The 22,116-nt window shown below is 38.1% G+C and overlaps 1 protein-coding gene across 1 annotated transcript; it reads left to right on the forward strand.

The window, feature by feature from the left end:
• The first annotated feature begins 9,542 nt into the window (after positions 1-9,542).
• On the forward strand, positions 9,543-11,331 carry CALHM6 (calcium homeostasis modulator family member 6). Its single transcript, XM_025042445.1, has 2 exons — positions 9,543-10,166; positions 10,862-11,331. The coding sequence occupies exons 1-2, from the start codon at positions 9,642-9,644 to the stop codon at positions 11,282-11,284; spliced, it is 948 nt and encodes a 315-aa protein (XP_024898213.1). The 5' UTR covers positions 9,543-9,641; the 3' UTR covers positions 11,285-11,331.
• Positions 11,332-22,116: the final 10,785 nt, after the last annotated feature.

Consider the following 22,116-nt stretch of genomic DNA (forward strand, 5'->3'; position numbering starts at 1 on the left):
AGATATGTAGATGGGAAGCAAAAAGGACTTGGGTGAGGGGAGATGATGATGATGTCACACATCTCTGTGTGTGTGTGTGTGTGTGTGTGTGAGGTTTTGAAAAATCCTTGAAGTTGTGCTGATGTGCCTTCAATTCCCATACATTCACTCTACAGGAAGGTTTCCCTCTAGTTGGAAATCACTGCAAACAATGGGGAGCCATTGAAGGATTTTATTTTTAAATAATCAGATTTTCATTTTAGAAGGACAACTTTAGCATCCACACAGAACGGGACCCAGTTAGGAAGAGGTCAGGAGGCTATTTCCATAGTCCTGGTAGGAGATAATCAGCTCCTTAACTAAGTCAAGAGAGGGAATATTTAAGGCCCAGCTCACAGGTGAAACATATAACCAAAGGAACGCATATTTTGTGGGAATATTGGTCAAAAGATGATAAACCAAGGAGCCCTCAGGATGTATGTGTCTCTGAGTCCCATTGACTGTAGAAGAACATGGTTTCCTGCTGTGGCTCTGCCCCAATTACCCTGTCTTTCCCTTAATAAACTTAAGAAATTGTTCAAATCTTCATGCCATTTCAATTTTCAGCCTCCTGTTTCAGGGATATCACCTAGACCGGTGTGGCCCGGAGTGCAGGATGTGTAATGGAGGGTGGTAGAAAACAAGACTGGAAAGGCAGACAGGGAAGCAGAGGGGACGTTCCCCGCCCGACCCGCCCCCTCCCCTTATAACGGTTTAAAGTAGTGCCAGTTGTATGAGCATTGCGATTAACCCAGGCAGTTGGAGTACCTTCAAAAGTGGAAAAGTAAAAGTGCTGCTCTTTCTGCATGTCTCTAGAAATTAGCTCTTGAGAAGTCTTTGTCATGGAAGGATCATATGATTTTAGTAGTGAGTCCCAAAGGAAACACTCGTGATTTGGGATGGGCCTTTGAGGCTTTGGTTTAAAGTAGAATTTCTTTAAGCAATAGCTTCTAAAAGCATTTCAGTCAGCCAGCCCAGCACTTTCCAAATTAAACAATGAAAAATGATTTCAGTATATATTTAGGAATTATTTTCTGACCAAGTGTTCAGTGGCTTAGGTACCTTTTTCTTTCAAAGAAATAGTAATAAGAGGGTATTTTTCTGTATGAGGGGAAAATCTTGTAAGTTTTCTCTGCTTCCCACTTTTCAGTTTACCACTTTTCAATTTTGTCCAGAATAAGAGACAGCCAGTAAAATAAAATAATTTGACTTCCTGTGCAGATAACCTTGATTTCTTAGCTCCTTCACCCCGCTCTCTAAAGAATTCGTTTTACTGACAAGAGATGGATCCATGTCATTTATTAGAATTCTGAGAAAAAATTCCTGGAGCACTGTATATATTTAAAGCTTTGTTCTTGATACAAAAAGGACTGAAGAAAGGAAAATGATTATTCTGAAATATGAATTCACAGAACTTTTTTTAATCAAAGTTGAAATATAAATTGCAATAATATATTAAAACGTCACTCTTACTAAATACTGCCCTTGGGTAGCTCACACTTAGGTGACATAAAATCTCTGCTCTATCTTTATCCCCCTCTAAGCTACACTCTTTGAGGGCAGGGATTGTGTCTCTTGCTTGTTATATACGCTTAGTTCTTACACAGTGACTGGCACAAGCATGGTAGTCAAAAAATACTTAACGATTGACTGACAGTAAATGAATGGAGTACAGGAGATTGTGGTCCCAAAAGTCCTTAACATATAGAGTTCCAGCTCTTATGAGCTAACATCACTAACCTCCAATAAAGCTATGAGACACCCCACCTAGATCCTGAAGCTGTTTCAACATTGTCACCTCTGGGCTGTGGTGACCCTAAAATTCAATCTCCACAACAGGCTACATCAGAAAGACAGATGTTAATAAGTACATGTGTAGTTGTTATATGACTATTATACATGCAGTAGTCTCAAGTGGGATGGAAAGCCCAGATGCCAAAGCACAGCTTAAAATAACACACCATTTGTGTGGGATGTTATAAACCACAGTCATCAACAGACTGTTGCTAAGCTTCATCAATTCCCTATGAGAAAGCCTCTTCAGTTCGCAACATTGTGCAATCCAGCAATCAAGGCCTCACCAACACAGCTGACTTCCTAGAGAACATAGGACAATATGGCATGGGCGCAGGGGTGTGGGCGGGCAGTGTGGATGGTTGGGAGGGTTGGTTATTCAGCTGGCTTTGTAGGCACACCAACACATGCGGAGAGTCACACTATGGTACCTCAGAGTACACCAGACTTTCTGAAAAAGACATTGACAAGGGTGGTATCCCATATAAGTTATTGCATTTTTTTCTCGAACGCGGAGAGTCACACCATGGTACCTCAGAGTACACCAGACTTTCTGAAAAGACATTGACAAGGGCGGTATCCCATATAAGTTATTGCATTTTTTTCTCGATTTCTAAATAGAACTCCTGTGTTGTCTAGTGGATGTTTTAAGAGCCTTATTGATGATGAGAGAAACTTTGTGAATTTACTGAGGAGAGGTCATTTTTTTAATCCAAAAAAGTAATTCGGATGCCAGAGGAAGAAGTGGAGAATGAAAGGATATTTGATAATTCTGTAAAATAAGTTTTGTTTTTAAAATAGGATATAAAGAGCCCATCTGCTAGGATTATTTTACAAAATGTGCTCAGTTCATGCTTACACCATTATTATGTTAAAGCATGCTGAACAGCAATGATAATAATATTATCTTACTGAGGCCTATAGGCTTCAAGAACTTAACATACCTCGGCATGTCAGTTCTGTAAGGATGATACTAGCTACAGCCCCATCTCATAAATTAGGAAGCTAGCCACAGAGAGGTTAAGAAATGTGATCAGAAAGACACAGCCAGCATTTATTATTATTGCATGAAGCTGAAAATAAAATATTTTAATATTTGTTTTTAATTATTTGGAATGTTCAAATGCTACATTATAATAATTTAAACTATTAATTGAATGATGAACACAAGTATATAGATAATATTAAAGTCACTCCAGTGCTTTACTTTTAATCTTGTGAAATGGAAAAGAGCAAGAAAAAAACTTTTTGTCAAAGTAGGTTTTTAAAATGCGCTAGATTAAAGGACACCCCCAAATTTTAGAAATTACTACAACTATTTGTCATTGTTTAGAATCCTGCAGTGTGGCTTACAGAGAATATAAGATATATCTATCATCAGTGCAAAATCAGATATCTGCTTGCTGTTTCTAATCTCATCTTATACCCAAACTGTGTGTTGCTTTGATTCTTTCATGGTAGAAGAGCTTCATAAACATAGAAACAAATTATTTACTAAGTTCTTCATATCTATCTCTTAATTTAGTGTTGTTCTCCAGACTTTGCCCGTAGTTACAGATGGTGTTTTCAGGCAGTTAAAATGAATGAAGTCATTGTAAAACTATCATGCTTTAGATTGGCTAGCTAATAATTTATATAAAATAAGCCTACTTTATCACCTTCTCCTAAAGAAGACAAACATTTGGCTGAAATAATTATTAACAGGTATGGAGATATAGTAGAGGCTAGAAAATATTTCATAATCAATGCATCATCTCAGGGAGTCAATCACTTGTCACTCACATTGCTTTTTAAACCCTAGCATTACATGAAAGGAAAAAACAGAACTGCAGGGTTTTTCCCTCTGTTTTGGCAGATTTTAAAAATTCTTTGTTCTTTTACTTTTGACTGAATTTTGTCACTTCTTGCTTAAGTGTTTGTATTTTTGGAGATCATGTCTGTTCTTTTCTAGAACTAGAATTGTATATTATAGAATGTTAGAGCTGAAAGTGACCTTGAAGATGATCTAGTCTACCCTCCCATTTTACAGTTAAGGAAGCATCTTGCTTGGCATTTATTCACTTTAGGGCAGGTGAGGGTATTGCCTAAATCAACATTGTCTGCTTTGACTTTTCCACTACTAGTTAGACAACCCTAGGTTGGGGAAGAAACAGGGATGAAAACAAGTTTATGGTGCCTTCAATTTGACTGTTGGAATGTTCTTTCCCAAAATATTTTCAAGTAAGTTATAGACTTAAATGTTTAAACTATATTCATTAATTTCATTGAACAAAGATGGCTGATATTTTGTTTACTAAACGTCTGAGTCTTTGTTTCCTGGTTAGATGAGCAAGTCAACTGTTAATGCCCCATAGAGCACAATAGCTTATTATGGCAGTGAATTAGCGCCCTCTAGCATATTTTTGAGTCACCCTGTTAAAAAAAATATTTTATAAAATGTAGCTGTGAAACTAAAATGTTTTAAATAAAAACTAAAATGAGCTGGGTTCTTTACACTGTCTCACATTAATACTCACAAAAATGGAACGACGTCAGTTGCGAAAATTTTGTAAGGAGATAAAGCTAATACAAAATGTGGTGAGTGCTACTTCACATGTGAGGGGTGCAATGATGAATAAAAAGAAGTCCTGGCTCTCTGGGAGCTCCCAGATTAGCAGGGGAGACAGAACACTGGAAAGAAATGTTGCAATAGGTACTTTAGGAACTATTGCAGCATTATTATTATTATTATTGTTATTATTATTATTATTATTTTTAATGTTGTGGGAGTAATGAAACAGAACAACTAACTCTGCTTGGAGATTTTGAAGATGGCTTCGATGAAGAGATAACGTTGGACCGAGCATTAAAAGAGGATAGTTTGTCAAGTGAAGAACAGAGAACTGTCATTCAAGGCAACAAGAAAGAGTAAGTGAGAGAGCACAGAACTGAGGAAGGCTATGATATGTAAGTTCAGGTACTGTAGGGGAGATCAGTGCTGTTGCAAACCGGGGTGCATGGGTTAAAGTGGGGCTGCAATGGGTGGAGCAAGGTTAGAAAGAGCTTCTGTGCCAACATAAGGAATATGGAACTTGTCCTCCTGACAGTTGGGAGCATTAGAGGTTTTTAACTAGAAAATAATATAATTGGACTTCTTTCTTTTCCTGCCTTATAGGTAAAAAAATATAACCCATAGCCAGAAAACTAGTAAAACAAACATACTGTACGAAACATAATTAGAAAGCAAACACTTCTGTATAACCCTCATCCTGGTATAGAAATATAACATTGTGAACATCCTTCCCTTCCCCCCTACCCCAATCATAGTCTCATTCAAGCCCATTGTCTTTGTGATTCTTAATCACTACTTTGGTTTTCTTTATAGTTTTGTTACATCCTCAAGAAATAAAGTTTAACTTTGGTTGTTTCTGAGCTTCTTCTAAATGAAATCATACTGAATATATTCTTTGTGTTTGATTTCTATTACTCAACATTACGTTTTTATGATTCATCCTTGTTACTAATTTTGCTATAGCAGTATTTATTTATTTATTTATTTTCATTGCTGTTTAGTATTCTCTTGTTTGCTTACTTCACACTTTATCTTGTCTGCCATTTTTGGATATTCGTTCTTTGATTTTTTAAAACAAGTTCTTGCCTAATGCAAACAGTATTGCTATGAAATGTGTACCCTATATCCTATTCACATGTGCGTGTTTAACAGTTTCTCAAGCATATTCGAATTCTTTTTTCAGGAAGTTAACTCCGATAGGACTGTGTGGCATAAACTAGAGTGGAGTAAGGTGCTAAGGGTCTGGTCCACATTCACTGAGGGTTGAGAGGAAATGTCCAATCTGAGGGACAGTCCCGGAACAGAATCGAGCTACACAGTAAATGGAGTTGTACCCACAGGTAACCCTGAGTTTTTAGCTTGAAAGACTGATATCCTTCACTGACTTACAAATTCTGAAGGAGAAATAAGTTTTAGAGGAAAATGAGTTCTATTTTGGGTTTCAGGTGACTGCTGGACACACAACAGTTTCCACAATTGTGGAAATCTTGGCTAGGCGATCAGAAATGCCTCTCAAGAACTTAGGAGATGAAGATTTGGAAATGATAACAAACAATTCACTGTCAGAGCCATGGGAAAAGAGAATAATGATAATTGACAATCTTTTTTGAGCATTTACTATGTGCCAGGCACTATTCTAAGAATGTTACATGTATTAACTCATCTAATCTTCACAACAACCCAATGAGGCAGGTAATAGTACTATTTTCATTTTATAGATGAGAGAACTGAACAGAGAGATCAATTAGCTTGCCCACTGACACACATCAAGTCAGCGGTGGCATCAAGAGGAGATTATTTAGGAAGTATAAGTGGAAAGGATTGAACTTTAGTGACTACCAATATTAATGGTTAGGAAGAGGAGGAACCTGGAAGAGAGACTTAGATGAATAGTCATCTAGTTAGGAGGAGAGCCAGAAGACTGTCATTAATAGCCAAATTTAAATTAACATAATAAGGTAAGTACTGCAGGTGCCTGGCACAACTGGAGGAAGTAAAATGCCAAAGCAAGAATCACAGAGAGTCAAACTCTGAATCTAGGTGTCAACAAAACCTATTCAGGCTTGGTCATTGTTTGCAAGAAGGAAAGTGAAACCTCTTTAAGAAATCTAATAATAAAATATAGAAAAATAATTATTTCCCTTTGGTAGCTGTCTACCGCTAAAGCAAAAAGAAAATCCCTCCCTTAAGTAATTCAGTTATGTGTGGGTATGGGAAGATAGCAGAGAACTGGAGAAGGTAGTGGGGAAGATGAGCATTACATATCAGACAAGTCTGCTGAATAAATGAGCTGAGCTGGGCAGGAAGGAGGTTGGGAGGAAGTCATGGGAGAGTCTCTGCTTTGCCAAGGCCTGCAGTTCCATCATCCCTCACAGTGGCTTGGTGACTCTGATGAAAGTGGGTGGCAGTAGGTATCCAGATGGCCCTTTAGCTGTACCTGAAACCTGCCCATGGCCCTATCTTCTCCCTGGTGTTGTCTTGTTTCTCTCTGGATAGACTTAGCTACAGTTCGTCATAAGATTGGCATTTGAAATGTCAAAGAAAAGGTCTAATTTTTCTTTCTGTTTATACTTCTGTAGGAAGAACTTTTTGTACACAATCAAAAATCTTAAGATAATAGGTTTCAGATTTTCAAATATATTACTTAACATAAATGATATATCTATAAATCATAACATGAAGAAAGGTATTCTTTAAGATTAAGAGAGTCAGACCTTCTAAATTTACTTGTTAATTTTAGTATCTAAAGTTGTGTCTTGCACATGGTAGATACTTAAAAGATATATGAACCTTAATTTGATTTTACTCTCATGTGTGAGTCTTGGAGCCAGGGTGTACGCTTTGCTTCTCTAGCAGTCCTTTTCCAAGGCCGTACTATTGTTCTGAGTTCTCATGAGAGGTGTAGAAAATAATATTTCAGGACTAGTTCCCTTGAAAATGACTACAAGGAACTTTCAGATTCACAGTATAAATGTGTACTTCCCTTCAAGAGTTTCTCTTGCTTTCTTTTCTGAGAAATGTTTTGTGGTTTCTGAAACCCATTCCTGACACTGACAATGATAGTGCTGAGAAACTACTGCAGTTAAAAACAAACAAAACCCATAACCATTGGTTTTATAATATGCTTAACATGAGAATATCTCACTCATTTCTTAAAAGCTAAAGTAAATTGGTGTTGAATTATAGATTTTCAAAAATGTAAAAGTCTTCATACTTTTATTTAGTCTACTCCCAGAGAAAATGCTTGAATCTTCTCCACACCGTATTTTCTTACTATATTTCCACTAAGGGCTGGAATTCTGAGTGATGTCCTCTCAGAACAGAGATGGGTATAAAGAGTTGGGTGATCTTCCATAGACCAAGGACTAGAACTACCCACTGCTCCAGAGGCAGTGAGGGTAGATGTCAGGGTACTAGACTCAACCTTATATGCTGGAGAAAATTTGGACTGGCAGGGAGAACTTTGACTCTCATGGCTACAGGAACCCGTAATGAGAACAAAATGATCACAATACTTGGAAAACCCAGGACTAGGGGATCATAGTGGTGACAACTCCAGGTACTGTTTGGAGACACAATCTGACAGGATAGCAGGTCAGGATGCAGCTCAGTCTGTAATGAGATTCAGGGGCAGGATTGTAAACTACATACTCTAATCTATACAGCCCCTAAACCTGACCTTTTACCTGTAGCTCTCCCCTCATGATGTGCCACCTTCCTCTTCAACCTCAATACTCCCATCACTCTGGCTTTCTTTCCAATCACAGAACAAATAAAATGAACCTAGTAGATGGTGCGCCCTTAGCTGTCTACCTCACTACTAAGAGGGTGCCTGGATATGGAATCTGGGTGAGCAGGTAACAGTGAATTGGTTGCTGTTAGCACCCACCCACTAGGTCTACTTTATTTATTTGAGAAAAAGAAGTTGCATATGTAACCAAGTGGACTGTCAGAGAAGGGGCAATACAATCCTTGGTCTAAAACTGAGCATTGATTTAGATTCTTAATTTATGTACAACAGTTATTTGTTGTCTATTTCCAGAGTTGCAATGCAAGAGGTAATCCCTCACACTGAACATTCATTTAATAACCACACACTATATGTAGAGGTGCTTTACATATGCTACTCAATTTACTTGTCTCAACAGTCTTAAAAAGTGAGCACTATTATCCTTTTCCAAATGAGAATGCTGTGTCTCAGAGGGATTAACATCACACACACACACACACACACACACACACACACACACACACACACACACTGCACCTAACTTCAAAGGCTATATTCTTTCAAATACCTCATCTCACTCTGGAGCCACACAGAGAGGCTCAGTTTCACGGAAGTGGTTACAGGTGAAGGGAACATGTTAGTTAGATGTAGCTGCAGTTTGAAATGTTTTTCATTCAAGTAGTATTTTTGGATAACTATGTACCCATCCACCCCCCAATCTCAGTGATCAACTTGGTGGTCATTTAGTAAGAATTCAACATTCCTCTAGGCACTGACAGTATAAAGACATACCTGGGAAAAAAGAGGCAGAAGTCAACATAATATATCTAGTCTAATGTCCTTGATGTCCTTTGGGAGATAAACAGAGGAGAGAACAATCAGGGTGAATGAGGCTAGAGGTTCTATCCAGAAGGGGGTCAGGAAGGAGGCAGAACATCATGGAGTTACTAGCACTTGAGCTGGGCTTCCTTGTGGATTAGCTAAAGAAAGAGAAACCAGAAATTTGTCCTTGAATAATGTTTCCTGTAAATGATTTTTTTGTTGTTGTTTTAACTCTGGTCTCACTGAAAATTGACTTAGGAACTAGGGTGGTTGTAATAGAGGAAAATCTGGTCTTTCCTAATTTGACCAAGTAAAATGTATTGTTTGCATTGGGCAGCTGCATTGGGGCAGGAATGATAAGCAAAGTCCCCGGTCGGTTGTCAGCTGCGTGACAACAAAGGTTACAATGGAACAGATTCCGTCCTCGGTCTGAGTTCCTGAACTGGGAAAGATCACCAGTGTGGCAGTCCCTGGAAAGGGGTTGGTATTGGGAAGGTCAAAGGTGCTTGCGCTTGGGTCTGTTTGTCAGCCAGGGCTGGCAAATAAGAAAGCGAAAGCTTTAAATAAGAAAGCAAAAGCTCACAAAGTTAAATGAAACCCTCTTCCCTCTTTAGAAACTGCTTCTTAGCAGAGGGCATTAACCCCCAGCCCCAGTCCGCCCAAACCATTGAGGAGCAGGGCAGGATAGGGGCAGGAGCATCCACAGCACTCTGAGAAAGGAGGCCCATGGAGAAGTTTCAAGCAGTGCTGAATCTGCACCATAAGCACCAGAGCGCGTTGGGCTACGGCGTGGTAACTCTGCTCACTGCGGGCATGGAGCGCATCTTCTCCACCGCAGTGTTTCAGTGCCCCTGCAGCGCAACCTGGAACCTGTCCTACGGCCTAGTGTTTCTGCTGGTACCCGCTCTGGCACTCTTCCTCCTGGGCTACGTGTTGAGTGCGCGCACGTGGCGCCTGCTGACCGGCTGTTGCGCGCCGGGCGCCCGCGCGGGCTGCGGCGCGGGGCTGCGCAGGACCCTGGTGTGTGCGCAGCTCAGCGGGGTCGCCGCACTCGCGCCTCTCACCTGGGTGGCAGTAGCGCTGCTCGGGGGCGCCTTCTACGAGTGCGCGGCCAGCGGAAGCAACGTAGTGGCGCGGCACTTGTGTCCCGGCGATGACCCCGACTGTGCTGCCCAGCTGCCGCTGGTGCCCTGCAATCAGGCCAAGGCTCCCGTGCAGGGCCTCCTGAAGGAGCTCAGGGCCCAGTCGCAGGTCAGGCGCTGGCGTCGACCCGGGGAGGTTGGAGTTTAGGAGGTGGTGGTGGGGTGAGGGATGGGCTACTGCCGGGCGGACTGGGTAAAGTAGGAATCGGTACCCTTTTTCCAGACAAATGACACCGAAGACAAATTAGAATGGCTTCTCGGCGTCTAATGAGCCGACAGGCAAATATTTAAATAAACCGAATGAAAGGAGGGAAGGCGCTCTTTTAGTGTCAGGCACCTACTCTGTGCCAGATACTGCTCTAGGTCCTTTACCTCCTACATCATTCCCTTAGGTTTTTCTAACGATCAAGTTGTTTGCCTAGCCAGAAGAAAGCAGAATTGTTTCAATAAAATGGATCTGCTTGGCTCTAAAGCCACCACCCCACACACTGCTTCTGGGCATATAGAACTCAGAAGTTTTGAAAATGAATGCTTGTTTCATTGGATTTGCCTTAATTCCACATGTTTTGAATTCTAGGGAAGTGACATAGATATCTCCCTGGGCCCTTGATATGATTTGAAGTATAACTGACTTGCTAAGCAACCATTGAGAGGTTACTTGTTACTCCTTTCTCTTAAGGAATTAAGACCTAAAACTGTTGCTTGTTCATTATGACCAGTGTGTAGTTCAAACTTTAGCTGAGGATTTTAAAATGTCTTCTAAAAAAAAGGTGATTAAATTAGTGTTTTGTTGTGTTTTTCTAGGTCCTGGGCTGGATCCTGATAGCAGCTGTTATCATCTTCCTTCTGATTGTTACATCTATCAGCCAATGCATCTCTCCAGTTAGTTTTATGCAGCTGAAATTTTGGAAAATCTATTTGGAACAGGAGCAGAAGATCCTCAAAAGTGAAGCTACACAGCATGCAGCGGAATTGGCAAAAGAAAATGTTAAATGTTTCCTTGACTGCTCACAGCCAAAGGAGTTCAACACCCCAACCATGAAAGACTGGCAGCAGATTTCATCATTATATACGTTCAATCCAAAGGAACAGTACTACAGCATGTTGCACAAATATGTGAACAGAAAAGTGAAGAGCCAAAGTATCAGATCTTCTGAAGGGGATGCAGTGGTTCCTGTTCTTGGCTTTGTAGATTCACCTGGTATGAACGCCATCGCCGAGTTATGACCTTATTTATGTATAGAAAAAATGTTCTTTTGAGTTACTTCTTTATTAAAAAAATTGATATAGTTTATGATGGCTTTTATTTTTTGTCTTCCAAATTGTAGAACCATGGAATTTTAGATCTGAAATGAAAATTTAGAACGTTACCTCTTTATTATATTATTAAGGAAGTTGAGGTTAAATGATTCAAAGTGACAAAATGGAAGTAGATCAGCGGTTTTATATCCCTCGTCTAGGGTTCTTTTCACTGAATAATAATGAATAATGCTGCTTTCAAATAAAAGACTTTAGTAGCAAAAACAGTGCAAGAACGATTGAACTTCAGACCATTTTTTCAGTTTATCTGAAAGTTTACTTTCTTGCAGGCAGCATTTTGTTTGGAATTTTAAAATACTGGGATTTTATGTCTCTGATATGGTTACTAAACAAAAATACAAAAATGCATCATGAAAAGGAAAGTAAATTTTTTTAAAATACAAATTTGAAAAACTAGTTTAGGTTAATTGCATGCAATAATTGTTTTCAGTTTGTAGGATGAAAGGGAAAGTTTTAAAGCTGTTTATTGTGGTAAATTTCCAATGTGCACAAAAGAGAAGATAGTATTATGAACTTCCATATAGTCATTACACAGCTTCAACAGAATAGGAAAGTCAGATAAAACACACACCATGCAAATAAATATAGAAATAGAAATTGTGACCTGATTTAGATTAGCGGAAGAAAGGTTTGGGGAAGTCTGTGAGAACCAAATCTGTAGAGTAGGAGTAGAGCATTTCAGTTTGCAGGAACAGTTACGTGCAAAGATTCGGGCGAGAAAGAACGAGGGACAGATCGTGGAGCCCCTTGAAGTCATGCAAACAATTTTGGTTTTCACCCTATGAGCGTTTTAGAAGGATTGATCTGCTTTTCTTGTGGAAAAAGGAATGGCAGGGGAAAGAGGGAAAGCCAGGGTGGAAATGAGAAGACTCATCAGGAGGCCACTGCAGTGGTAATAGGCAGGAGTGAACTTGACCTGGGTTGATGGTAATGAAGATAGAAAAAGTAGATAGATTCAAGGTAGATTTTGATTATAGACATAGACAGGATTTGTTGATAAAAAGAATGCAAGGATTTATTGAAAACAATGGTATCTATGGATATATTCTGTTGCTTGATGATGCCAGGATTATTCAGGGGACATTAGATTGTCATTCATGCCCATCCCACAAATTTGTGGCTGTTTTGTGCATTTTCAAAAAAAGATATGAAAACTTTAAACTGTAAAATAATTGATCACTGATCACTTTTAGCCCTTTCTCTCTTGGCATACCCTTGTGCAAACTTCCATTTACCCTTTGTTGCACAGGGCCATTAAAAAGAACTTGTCAGTGGGGCTAAATATGCTGTTGCTGAGAGCCGTATATAACAAGAAAATTGACAGCAGACTTGCATGATCAGATTTTTTCTATTCCCTAATGAATACTTTTGAAAATCATATATCTGTTTTCAGTTTTGCTGCCTTTATTTCATTTTCCAATTTCTTTTGTACATTATTCCCTTTCAATACTTTTTTTTCCGGTCTACCTTTTATACTTGCATCTTCAATAGTATTGCATTATCTCCATTTTGTTGACTTATGTTTCACTTTCTCTGACAAAATCTTTAATAATTATTGTTAAAGTATATATGCTTAAGATAAAAAATGATAACGGTAGAAAAGTATGTAAAGTAAAAAGTAAAAACTACCTCATTTTTTTGCAATATATTCTTCCCAGAGCGAGTCATATACTCTTTGTCTACACAAATACCATATTATAAATGTAGTTCTGCAAATTTTCACATAAAATATCATTGTTCCATGTACATATGTAACAATTTACCTCATAAAATTACAGCATACCATTCTACTAATTAGTAGTCTATGATCCCTTTTTTTGTTGGGAACAAAAGGACATGTGCACACATTCAACACATACATTTAAAAAGTATATAAAGATGAGCACCAAACTGTCAAATTTGGTCAATTCTGGGAGCTAATAATTGGGGAGGAGATTTTTTTAAATCTCATGCACTCCTGATCTTTGGATTTTTTTGGTAATGAATAATAAATATTAACTGTTATTAGGGCTTTATAGTCAACAAAGCAGTTTTGCATCTTTCACTTCATTTTATTTTCATGTGTTTCTGGGATACCCATGAAACAGATCACTCACATGAGTGAGGAACTGAAAGTTAAAGAGGTTACATTACTAGTCCAAGGTCATGTGGTCAGCAAAGGCAGATCTGAAGCTCAGGCGCTTATCCTCTCTGGATCATGTGTTCCAAAGTGTCCACTTAGTAGTTTTTAATACAGATTTTTCCCTTTTTAGCAAATGTGCTCTTGTAAGTAGAGAAGATAAAGATGACCCCAATATTTTTAATTTCATTCAGAAACTTTGGCAATTGTTGATACCTAGAACTACTTTGAATAACCTTAGTGAGATCAAGGCAAGCATAGTTATCTCATGGTGGAAACATGTCACCAGTTTGATAGGACACACTAGTCCTCCGAGCCTAGCCCCAGACAGGCCACATCATGCGCTCAAGAAACATTTCTGAACACAGTGTATATTTATCCGCTAGTTCCCCAAATAAATCTTCATAAACACTCTGGCTTTATGTTGCCCTGAAGCCTTAATCTTGGAAGAGATTCAGACATAGCATCTGCTATTAATATTTGTTGAAAAATGACCATATTATTCTAAGAGATGATTCTACAATGTATTGAGTACTGGCAAGATGATACAGTTTACAGAACATAAGATTAGGCATGGCCTCCTTGCTCCATCCAAAACCACAGACAGAAATATAATGGTCTATGAACTAATTAAAGAAGCAAATTCTGAGGGAAGCATCCGGAAATCAAATTAATCATGTACACAAATGTCTCTGGCTGATAAACATCTTGGAACTCATAAGTTTCACAACACCTTGTATCTTATCTACCAGGTGACCTATTGTGAATAACCCTTCCAAAGACAAGAGATGGAGAAATGCTCCCTTGTCTGAGTCAGCCCCAGCAGCAACAACCACTGCCTACTTTGTGAGCAACAAACTCCCACTGAGTGCTTGTTGTGTGTCAAACACTGGGCCTGCCTTCAACGCTAAGCCTTTACTTGATCTTATTTTGTCTTTTTCTCTTTATAACCTACTTATGAAATATCTGTTGTGAATGCAATGTAAGGACTGTGGAATTGCTTATATTACATTCTTATCTACGGAAAGAAACCTGTGTCAAAAAAGGGATATGGTCGGTCAAGACCCTTTGCCGCAAAGAACAGAACATTAAAACCTTCCAAATGAAAGAAAAATTCTACAAGATTAGGCAATTTATTGCCACTTTGAAAACTGTGAGATATCAAAAATAGAGAAGAGTGTATGAAACATTTATGTACTGTTTAAAAAATAATGACAAAGCAATCATTTAGGTAATCACCACAGAGAGGAAAGAAATAGTACATTTGCCGCATCACTCAAATCCCTCGCCTCTTCACAATCTCAGATCTCTCCACCTAGTGGTGGTGGTAGTGGTAGGGAGTGTGATGATTTCTTTATTGTTGTTTATAGCTTTACCACCTATATGTACACTCCTAAACTATTAATTTTTAGTTTTGTCTGTTTTTGAACTTTTTATAAGTGAAATCCTCTAAAAAGTGTTTTATCATCTTTTTAATTAGTTTTTTTTTGTTGTTGTTGTTCGGACAATTCATCTACATTGTGTCTAGAACATCTTATTTACTTTGATTGCTATATAGTATTCCACTGCATGAATATACCATCTATAACAATCTAGTTGTCCATTTAACTGCCGCTCCCAGTTTCTGGCTCTTATGAGCAATGCTGAAGAGAATATTAATGTACTTGTACTCTGCTATACCTGGGCAAGTGTTTCTTCATGGTGTGTTCCTAGGAATACATGATAACACAAGGACATGTACATATTCTAGTATGCTAGATAATGTCGAACACTTGCCATAAGGGTTGTACCCATTTATACTACTACGAGAGTTCAAGTTCGCAGTGCTTCTTATCTCTGTAACACTTAGTATTTCTAATTATTTACTTTTTGTCACTCTGGAGAATATGTAGCATTTCTCATTGTGGTTTTAAATGGCATTTCTTTAACCATTAAAGTCTTTTGGCAGCTTTTCATATGTTTACTAGCCATTTGGATATCCTCTTTTATGAAATGCCTATTCAAGACTTTTGCTCATTTTTTAATGGTTAGGTTATCTGTCTATTTCCTACTGATTTATAAGATTTTATTACTATTTTATTCACTTAAACCAGCAAATATTTATTGACTGCTTGCTATGTTCTGGGCATATTTCAGGTATTTGGGCTGCATCAGTGAACCAACAGCAAAGACCCGACCTTGTAAGCTTACATGCTAAGGGGAGAAAGAGATAATAGACAGTAAGCATTATAAAGAAGTAAATACTTGGGTATGAAAGGATGAAAAGAATACTAAATAAAAAAGGGAGAACACTCTAGGAGGCAATAGAAATGCCAGGGGTTGGAGAACTGTTGTCCTCATTGAGATTTAATCTTTGAACAGAGACGTGAAGGGGTGGCCTAAGTAGTGAGCTAGGGGACAAAATTAGGCCATGAGGTCAGAGAAGTAAGAGGGTGGGGGACAAATCATATAAGTCCTTTGGGCCATTGTAAGGTATTTGGTTTTTACTCTGAATGAACTCAAAAACCACCTCATACATCCCCTACAACACCTAAATTATCTGATGACTGAGTCAGACCATTGGACACTCTGAGATAATCAATAGAAAGCAAGAAGATACTGATTTAAAAAAGAGGAAGTGATGCTCCCTTTTACACTCTAGGTGTCCATAGCCCTGGAATTAGGAAAATGATGCCTAAGACCTAATGAACTATGTTACTGTGGAATTAAAGTCTGATGAGAAATATATGTTAATACATACATGTGTATTTGCGTGCGTACTTGAGTTCTCTTATGGCAGTTGGCATACATTTTGTTTTGATAGGAGAAGTACAGTTTTTAAAGTGAAGCTATTGCTGATTGGCTGAATTTCAGAATTATGGGATTGTAACTGGCTGACTTTTCAGAAGTGTGAGATTATCACTGACTGGTTGGCTCTCAGCATCACGGTTACTGAAGCAAAGTTGTCAGTGGTCAATTGGGACAGGTTTCTCTAGACAGAGACTGTGTGCTCTTGTTCCCCAATATATGCTCAGTGCTTAATATGGTTAACTTATTAAACACATTAGATCCCTTGTCCATCGGTCTCAGTGTGTTTGGGCTGCTATAACGGAATACCATAGACCGGGTGGCTTATAAACAATAGAAATTTGTTTCTCACAGTTCTGGAAGCTAGGAAGTCCAAGATCAAGGCCCTGACAGATTCAATGTCTGGGGAGAGCCTGCTTTCTCATCCAGAGACAGCTGTCTTTTCACTGTAACTTCACATGACAGAAGGAGTGAGAGATCTCTATGCAGCCTCTTTTAAAAGGGCACTAATCCAATTCATGAGGGCTACAGCCAAAGAAATTTGTTTCTCACAGTTCTGGAAGCTGGGAAGTCCAAGATCAAGGCCCTGACAGATTCAATGTCTGGGGAGAGCCTGCTTTCTCATCCAGAGACAGCTGTCTTTTCACTGTAACTTCACATGACAGAAGGAGTGAGAGATCTCTATGCAGCCTCTTTTAAAAGGGCACTAATCCAATTCATGAGGGCTACAGCCTCGTGACCTAATTACCTCCGAAAGGCCCCACCTCCAAACATTATTACTTTGGGGATTAGGTTTCAACACATGAATTTTGAGGGGATACAAATATTCAGTTCATAGCACTATCATTCAAAGCCTTTAAAATCTACCTGCCCTCCCCCACTCCATTCCACCTGTCTACCCTTATCTTTCAATATTTCCTATTATATTATCTCTGATTTAATCAGGCCTCTGACTGTTCTACCACACTTATTTAACAGCATGAAACACACAGGCTCATTTGTATCCCTCCACTCAACTGATTCTCTTTTCTGTTACTATTCCAATGTCTTGTCTGGGATTTGATTTAACCTACTTATAAGCTAATAGTTAATCTACTACTGTATCATGTGAGCTGGCAGAGAAATGAAATTTCTGGGCCAATGACAAAATCTATATTTATCACAGTAGAGGAAACAACAAAAATATCATTTCTGCTTTAGTTCCCCTTGCCCCCAAGGGAACAACGTGGAAGGCTAACATGGATAAATGCACCAGCAGTAGGTTGTATTGCTAGAAAGAACACTGAGTTTGGGGCACCACCGTTTTATAGGAAGTAGTAATAAAATCTGCTCTTTATCCAAGAGGAAGCTTAACTTCATCTCTCAAGCTTGCTGCAAACACAACCCTGAAAAAGACCTGGGTAAAACACAGTCAGAGTTTTGCATGCTGGAATACTAGTAAGATATATAAGACTGTGAGAGATCCATGGAGGACTGCCTTCTAACACATAATATTTTTCATTTTTTAAGCCTCATCTCAATCACACTTCTTCCTCAATGTATTTCCCAACTATATCACAGTAATGCCTTCTTTCTTGGAACTCTTATGACTTTGACTCTCAAACTCACTGTAGCTCTTGATCATATACCTCTTTATATAATATTAAAACTATTTGTTTTCTTTTCCAAGTATGATTTTATGACTTCTGAAGACTTTTAAAAAAGCATTATCTTGCAAATGTAGCAAAACAGCAACAAGTAAAACAAGGTGATAAAAGCAAGTGAGAAAGATTAAATATTTTATTGTTTTATTAAGAAGAAAAAAGTTAAAGTCTCACAAATATTTCTTGAACTTTTTAGACACAAGGTACATAACCATAGATAATAAATCAACAACCACATTTTTAAACTTTAAAACTGCTTGCCACTATTCATACCAACAGAATTCCACAATCTTTCCAGCCCCATGAGCACATTTATCCCAGCTAGAAGCTGCCTAACTCTCCCTGCAGATGTATGGTGAAGCTCTCTCTATAAAATAGTTCTTTTATTTTCTTAAACTCTAAACTTTTATTCCAGATCTTTTATATTCCTACTACAATTTGAGATTCAACAGTTTATACTTATTAAAAATCATGCTTGGTAAATATGGCTATTAGCAGTGAAAGACAACTAAAAGAGATACTTCTGGTTAAAATTGTTGGTTTGAAAGTACATATTCAACCACAATAAAACAAAGCAAAGGGATCTTTTTTTTTTTTAATGTCGTAAAGCAAACAAAGAACAGGAATGGAAAAAGCAACACAATCTTTGAAATTGAAAAGCAGATTTTAAGTGGTAATTGGACTAACAGACCTGAGAAATCCGAATTCTAAGCCAGAACTAGAGAAAGATAAGAAGCAATATAAATTGTACCATGGAAGCTGTAAAAAAGAGCCCAGGAATTAGCTGTACCAGTCACCTCTGGAAGTGGGGTTGGAGGTGGGGCTAAAATCAGGAAAGTTTGTTTAAGAAATGGTCCTTCAGATCTCTGTCCCCATTCCAAGTATCTGGGCAACTGCAAAAGATGAGAGTTTTAATCTCTAGATGTAGTTTTCAAAAAAGATTTCTTAACTGAGAGACACTAGGCTACTTGAAGTTCAAGACACTATATTGAACAAATGTGAATTAAGTTAAAATGTACACACAGCTTTTTTGAAACTCCTTCCTTCAAGAGATAAATTCCCTTGACTGTGTGCTGGACTTAGTGACTCACTTCTAATGAATAGAAAAAAAAGTGGAAGTAATGATATGTATCTTCAGAACCTAGGTCATAAAAGGTGTTGCAACTGTTCTTCTCAGTCTCTGTCTCTGTCTCTGTCTCCGTCTCTCTGCCTCTCTGTCTCTGTCTCTCTGTCTCTGTCTCTCTGTCTCTCTCTCTTAGACGGAATTCGACTGCCAGGTTGTGAGGAAAATAAAGCAGCTGCTGGAGAGGCTCATGTGATAAGAAACTGAAACCTCCTGATGACAGCCATGTGAGTGGCCTGTCTTGGAATTAGTCAAGCCTTCAGGTGGATGCAGACTCTACTGACATCCTGATTGCAGCCTTGAGAGAAATCTCGAATCATAACCACCCAGCTAAGCTGTTCCTAAATTCTTGATGTACAGAAACTGTGAGATAAGAAATTGTTGTTATAAGCCACTAAGTTAAGAGATGGTTTGTCACACAACAAAAGTTAACTGATACACAGCCTTTTGAAATTTACTAATTTATAACTATAAGGTCTATCTTCCCCTCTGATGCTGAGTGACATTACATCTCATTTTCCCTACTTGAGTGTCACAGGCTTTTCTTCTCCTACTGGTCAAGAGACAATTTTGGTGAGACCTGGGATTTGTATATGCCCTGCTTCTTACTGGTGAGCGCCCTATTCTTCCTTCCTGCATTACAGTTCTCAGCAACATCAAAATTTTATTATAAATTTAAGTCAGCTTTTCTCTTCCCCACAGAAATAGCTAAGCAACAAGGCAACATCAGAAAGCTCAGGAGAGACTTTTTTAAGAAGATAAATTGATAGAAAACTTAACTTGTTTGAAAATATTGAGAGGAGATTTATGCAAGTGGAGGAAGAGTCTGGGGATTAGTAATAAGAATAGAGAAAGCTACAAAAAATGTAAAAATCTGTTCTACTATTAACTCTAGGGAAAACCAAAAGTTGTGGAGGAAAGGAAATCTACTCTTGCTATATGGTCCAGTGGTCAATAGTGTTTACACAGTCATTGTAGTGTAACCACTGACTATTGATCTAACCCCAATTACACTATACCAGGAAGAATGAGGATCAAGAAGTTTGCCTATGTATGTGGTTAGATTAGAGGCTGTGTGTGAGAAAGTCTCATGTTTCTTATGTAAAAATTTAAAAAGTCATGTCTCAAAGTAAAAAATCCGGAAAGAGCTCTATAAGCATACTATATATGGTAACGCAAGAAATGCCAAAAAAAATAAATGGTTACAAGAGCAGAAAGGAGATACTGGTGTGAAGCAGGAAGTGGTAGAAGGCAGAAGTGGAGGTCAAGGAGAGGAGCTAGGCAGATTACTTACACTGACTCTAAATTATTTGCATGAATACATTTTTAAAAAGTAAATTAAAAAGAAAAGAGAAACAATAACTAAAATAATCACTAAAATGTATGAAGAGAATCTGTAAATGTTATAAATGTTACTAATTGGTGCTTTACATCTTTTGCAATGTCAAAAATTCTCTGAGGTTCCAAAATATGGTCCTTACATCTGCAGAAAGGAATATCTACTTAACATTAACTTCCACTTAAGATCTTCCAGGGTTTTCTGAACTTATTTAAAACAATCCTATGAAAACAGCCATAATAATTTACTCTTTGAGAAGAATCTTTTTGTATTGAGATGGAAAAATATCTCTAGTGATCCCTTTAATCTGTTCTGTTGACTATTTTGTTTTCTCTATTGATTTAAAAGTATAAAAAACAATATTCTAGTTATTTAATAGATTTTCTTCATTTTAACTTTCCTTTCTCTTTGTAATGTCACCCAAAAAATTTTAAAATGGGACCCAGCTTGATTTAATAAATTTTTATCAAGCATTTATTACATGATCATAGTCTAGTGTGTTGTGGGGAGCAGACATGTAATCAAATAATTATAATGCAATTGAATTTGTGTGATGATTAATGTGTATAAATATCAGAGAAATAGTCTAGTGATAATTTGCCTGGAAGCTGCCTCAGATATTTATGGAATGAGGCAAGATACAACTAAAAAGTGGGGTAGAGGTGATATGAGAAGGTTTTAGAGAATGTGAGCCCTGAAGAGGTTTTTGGAAGAATTGTTTACCAGGTAGATGAGAAGGGGAGGGGCATTGCAAGAAGAAGGAGCAGCTTGTGAAAAGGTACAAAGGCACCAATAGCATTGTGTATTGAAGAATTGAATTACTTCAGCATTGCTCTGAGTGCAAGGACTGGAGAGGAAGATAGAGGGCTGATCACATAGGGCTTCAGTTGTCATTATAGGGGACTTACACCTCATCTAGTTGATAATGGAGAGGCAGTAAAGAAATTGATGATATCATTAGATATAAATGGATCATCCTGGTGGAGGAATTTTTTTACCTGATGTTATGAAAATTATATAAACAGAAAAATAAGTAGTATGATGAAGTACCATAGACATAGATTTAACAATTTTTAATATTAAAGAGTTTATTATGAGATGTTTCAAGAATAAACAAAAGTAGAGAAAGTAATATAATGAAGTCTCATGTACCCATAAGTCAGTTTCAACAATTATCTACTCATTACCAATGTTTTCTATGCTCCAACACACTCCCATCATGCACAGATTATTTTGAGGCACGTCCAAATGTCATATAATTTTGATGTAGGACAGGGCAAATTTCCCCATGCTGTGGGGAGACCAAGCCCTGTACTTAGAGAGGAAGAGGGTCCTTTAGAGGAGAGTATAGAAAGAATTCAACACACACGCCAAAGTTAGAGTCAAAAAGAAAGTTTATTAGAAGAGAGGTAACACTCCACAGATAGAATGTGGTCTCCCCTCAGAGGCAGAGAGTGGGAGAGTCCAAGAAAGATGTGGAAAGACAGTGAGTAGGGGCTGAGACAGAGACAACAGAGAGACAAGGACAGTGAGAGAGACAGAATAAAGGCACTGAGAGGGAAAGTGAGACAATAGAGAGGGGGCAGGCATGAGAGGGACTCTGAGTGGTCGGGGAATTCAGTTTATATATCATTCTTTAGAACCTGTGAGTTATAGTTTAAAAGACTTCATTAACCCATTTCCTTTGATATGGACTCACAGTGAGAAAGGTGAATATTATGTAGCAAG

This window comes from Pteropus alecto, unplaced genomic scaffold (assembly GCF_000325575.1).
Source record: "Pteropus alecto unplaced genomic scaffold, ASM32557v1 scaffold79, whole genome shotgun sequence".
In the NCBI taxonomy this organism is placed as follows: Eukaryota; Metazoa; Chordata; class Mammalia; order Chiroptera; family Pteropodidae; genus Pteropus; species Pteropus alecto.

Bases quoted from the DNA above. Each gene is read 5' to 3' on its own strand.
- CALHM6 (XM_025042445.1), top strand. From the start codon at position 9,642: ATGGAGAAGTTTCAAGCAGTGCTGAATCTGCACCATAAGCACCAGAGC. The intron at 10,167-10,861 runs GTCAGGCGCTGG...GTGTTTTTCTAG, and splicing joins AGCTCAGGGCCCAGTCGCAG to GTCCTGGGCTGGATCCTGAT.